Here is a 4115-nt window from a genome sequence, read left to right as displayed (position 1 = left end):
TTCCACCACCCCCCTCCCCAGGGCACGGAGGGGCTGCAGCCCCATGGGGTTCCCCACTGCAAGGTTGCTATCACCCCTGAGACTGGTGGGAGGCTGACCTCGTTGGTCTGCAACCACCCACAGGTGGAGGGCTCTGCTGGGCTCCTCACCTTCCCTGTGGGATGCCTGGGGACTGGAGTGGGACGAGGTGGCTCCTGCATTTCAATGAGGAAGCTGAGGCTGCTTTTTCTCTTGGTGGCAGGGGATGGGTGAGGGAATGCAAAAGGCCCAAAGAAAAGCCATTCAGGCCCCATGAGAAGGGGTCCTTCCAGACCCCCACCCTCCAAAGACACTTTTTTTTTTTTTTTTTGAGGGGTGGGCATTTAGTGAGCCTGTTTCTCCCCTTTGTCTGGCTCTGCCATCAGCCTTCTGTCACAGCCTGGCCCCTTTCCTCTCCCTCTCCATCCTCCCCCTTCTCTCTGCTCCTGACCTGCCGGGAAACTTTCCCATGGAAGAGAGGCCCAAGGGGAGGGGTGGGGGGAAAGAGCTGTGGCAGTAATGTGGCTGTAGGAGAAAAGAGGAAAAAAAACAACAGACCAACCCGGGAAGCAGTGACAAAAAGGGGCTGTGAATGGAGACACAGGCAGGGTTTCTAAAGAGCAAGAGAAAAGGCGGCAGTGGGGCAGGAGGGGCACGTTGCCCTGTTGGGGGATTCTCTATTTCCAGACAGGGCCTGTGCAGTTGCTCAGGCAACTATTGTCTCACCCTGCGGGCTGTGGGAATGTGGGTGCCTGCCGCCAGCCCTGATGTGGTCTCTGCTGGCTTCTCGCAGGGTCCCCACCGTTCCAGTGAAGAACCTCACTGGCTCCAGCCCTGTCAACCCAGCACTGGCAGGTGAGGATGGGGCTGCAGTGGGGCACCCAGTGCCTGCACGTGCTGGCCTCCCCAGGGGGGAATCAGCCCCAGCAGGGCGATTTTGAGGGAACATCTGGGGTTTGGGGTGATGCTGGTTCCTCAGTGCCATTTCGAACCCACTCACCCAGGGATCACGGGGATTCTAATGAGTGCGGCCGGGCTGCCCGTCTGCCTGACACGGCCCCCCAAGCTGGTGCTGCACCCTCCACCCGTCAGCAAAAGTGAGATCCAGTCCATCCCTGGCATCTCCCACACCTGCCGCAAGACCACCAAGAAACAGGCCAAGAAGGGTGAGAGGCACTTTGCCACTTGACCCCTGTTCCCCCCCTTCCCTACATGGTTACCTTGTCCCCACCTGTCCACTCCTGCTGCCCCCAGCAGTGGGTTTCCCCTGTGCTGCCCTCCAGCTCCTCTGACTCTTGCTCTCTGCAGGTAAAACCCCTGAGGAGGTACTGAAAAAATACCTGCAGAAGGTGCGGCATCCACCGGATGAGGTGCGAGCAGTGGGGGTCGCACTGGTGTGTCCCTGGATTGCTTTACTCTGGGAGGAGTAACTGGGTACATGGGTGATGCCTCTGTGCTGTGCAGGGGTCTCCAGCTGCCCCTCGTGGCTCTGCCCTGTCCCTGTACCCCTCTGAAGAGGGGCTACATGCACGTGTTGGTTGGCCCCTGCCGTGGCTCAGGGTGATGGCATGGCACCAGGGATGGGTGCTGGTCCCTGGGCAGGAGCAGGGCAGCTCGTCATCCCTGTGTCCTCAGCGAGTCTCCAGCTGCATCCGTCCATCTGACCCCTCTCCCATGCAGGACTGCACCATCTGCATGGAGCGCCTCTCTGCACCCTCTGGCTACAAGGGACCCCAGCCAGCCATCAAGCCTGACCTGGTGGGGAAGCTTGTGAAATGTGGCCACGTCTTCCACCTCCACTGCCTGGTTGCCATGTACAACAACGGCAACAAGGTACAAGGCTACAGTCCTGGGGGATGCCCAAGCCCCTGCCTCAGCAACCTGTGCTGAGCTCCACCTGCCCTCAGTGAGACAGTGCTCGAGTCCTGCTGCCCTGCAGAGCTCTGACCTCCCCGCCCTGACAGAGAGTTTAATTTTATTAGCAGTGAGCACTTTGGGACTGCTAATCAGAAACCAGGGTTGCATGGGTGTTTCCCCCACACACACTATACCCAGTTTCATATCCTTGCTTTCCTTCCCAGGGTTAGTGGTGGTGAGCTTTGATTTCTGCGTGTTTGAGCAGCGCTACCTGTTATCTGGCACTGGGGAGTGCTTTTCCAGTCATAGGTGGGCTTTTCTGAGCCACCTCCAAATGTCCCTTGGGCTTGACCTTCCCAGGAAAATGCATTTCACATTGCTTGGGTTTTTAAAATATTTATTATCTTTCTCTCTTTGGGGAAAAAAAAAAAAAAACAACAAAAAACCAAACAAAACAGAGGTAAGGAAAGTAGCAAGGACTGTAAAGCTGATGAAGAAGAGAAATGCAGACCTCAGGCTTTTGGTTAAATTTGGGTCGCTGTAGCACATTATCACAGCCCTAAACCCTGCTTCCTAAGTATTTTTGAAATCAGTGTTTTCACGGTGAAAACAATGTTCACTGCTGCTCAGGGATGAAGTGCCTGGTCTGGCTTGGTGCTGAAAGATACGGGTTTCATTATGTTCCTCTCTTTTCTTGCTCTCAGGATGGGAGCCTGCAGTGTCCCACATGCAAAACCATCTATGGGGTGAAGACAGGGACACAGCCCCCAGGGAAGATGGAGTATCACATCATCCCTCACGCGCTGCCTGGCCACTCTGACTGCAAAACCATCCGCATCATCTACAACATCCCCCCGGGGGTGCAGGTGTGACCCAGCCCTATGCCTGGGGGGGGTACATGAGTGGTTCCGTGTGGGGGCTGGTGGCCCTTGTCACTGCTGTGTCACCCTCAGGTCATGCTGCAGCTCATGCCTTGACTTGGGGCTCCAGATTCAACAGTGTCTCGGGAGCTGTGTGTCTGTAAGGATGTTGTGGGAAGTCTGGGGTACGTCTGCATGAAAGTGTTGGCCCCATCTGCTTGGTGGCGGGGGGGAGATGGTAGCGTTTAGGGCCACTGTGCTAGAGCATCGCTGCCCAGCCACAGCAGTGAGCAGCTCTGCATCCACTGAGGCTGGCTGGTTGCCTTGTGCCCAGAACATTGTTCTGAGCTCCAGAAGGGTTTTGTTTCTCTCCCACTCCACACTCTGCAGGGACCGGAGCATCCAAACCCCGGGAAGAGCTTCACTGCCCGCGGCTTCCCCCGGCACTGCTACCTACCAGACAGCGAGAAGGGCAGAAAGGTGAGGGGCTCACCCGGGTGGCTCGAGCTGGCCAAGGCATGCTCAAGGGCATACTGAGAGGGAGAGGGAGTGAGCAGCTATTTGGAGCACGTGAAAAAGCAGATAGGGCTTATGCAGGCAAATCTGGGTGGAGGTTTTCTCAGTATCGCATCCAGCATGCTCTGCAGGAGCCCAGCAACATTCCCATGCACTGGGGGAGCTCTGCAGTCTGGTCCCACTATTTTGGTTGGGGTAGGATACCATGCTGGGATCTGTAGCTCCCTGGGAGGGCCTGGCTGTGGATTACCCACATTGCCAGGGCATACTAGGATGATCAGGCGTGCCCTGAGCAGAAATGGGTGCTTCCCCTCTGTGTTTGCCTTGCTGCCTGCCCCATCTCTCCCTTCCACAGGTACTGAAGTTGCTGCTGGTGGCCTGGGACCGGCGCTTGATCTTTGCCGTCGGGACCTCCAGCACCACAGGAGAGTCAGACACAGTGATCTGGAATGAGATCCACCACAAGACAGAGTTCGGCTCCAACCTCACTGGCCATGGTTACCCCGACATCAACTACTTGGACAATGTCCTGGCCGAGCTTGCGGCCCAGGGCATCACGGAAGAGAGCCTGGCACAGGAGAAGGACTGAGGCTGGAGTAGGGAGGCAAGGGAAGGGGTGCCTGTGCCATGGCCCTATTGATAAAGCTGCTGGTTGGAACCTGCCTAGGGGCTTTGCAGGGGGCAGTTGGAGCCCCCTCCTCCTGGTGGCACCTGCCCAGTGGGAGTATCCCGAGGCTGGCTCGGAATGCAGGAGGAGGTCCTTTTGGCCATCCCGTTCACTCCCCTGGGGAGGGAGCCTCCCTCCACGGAGCCGCAGGGCTTCGTGCTGGCCTGACTGTTCCCTCTGGCTGGTGTCCTATTCCT

The 4115-nt window shown here is 57.4% G+C and overlaps 1 protein-coding gene across 1 annotated transcript in view; it reads left to right on the top strand.

Moving 5' to 3' along the window:
* Positions 1-3840, top strand: part of LOC104526973 (E3 ubiquitin-protein ligase DTX4) — a gene marked incomplete at its 5' end in the record, with an annotated part of 4125 nt that extends 285 nt beyond the window's left edge. The window contains 7 exons of the mRNA XM_010170568.1: positions 812-873; positions 1023-1184; positions 1327-1388; positions 1699-1851; positions 2580-2741; positions 3126-3215; positions 3607-3840. Of these exons, the coding sequence (XP_010168870.1) occupies positions 812-873; positions 1023-1184; positions 1327-1388; positions 1699-1851; positions 2580-2741; positions 3126-3215; positions 3607-3840 (925 nt within the window). The remainder of the gene's footprint in view (positions 1-811; positions 874-1022; positions 1185-1326; positions 1389-1698; positions 1852-2579; positions 2742-3125; positions 3216-3606) is intronic.
* Between the last annotated feature and the right edge of the window lie 275 nt (positions 3841-4115).

This window comes from Antrostomus carolinensis, unplaced genomic scaffold (assembly GCF_000700745.2).
Source record: "Antrostomus carolinensis isolate BGI_N321 unplaced genomic scaffold, ASM70074v2 scaffold46056, whole genome shotgun sequence".
NCBI classification, from domain to species: Eukaryota; Metazoa; Chordata; class Aves; order Caprimulgiformes; family Caprimulgidae; genus Antrostomus; species Antrostomus carolinensis.
This window is presented reverse-complemented; position numbering and strand designations above follow the sequence as displayed.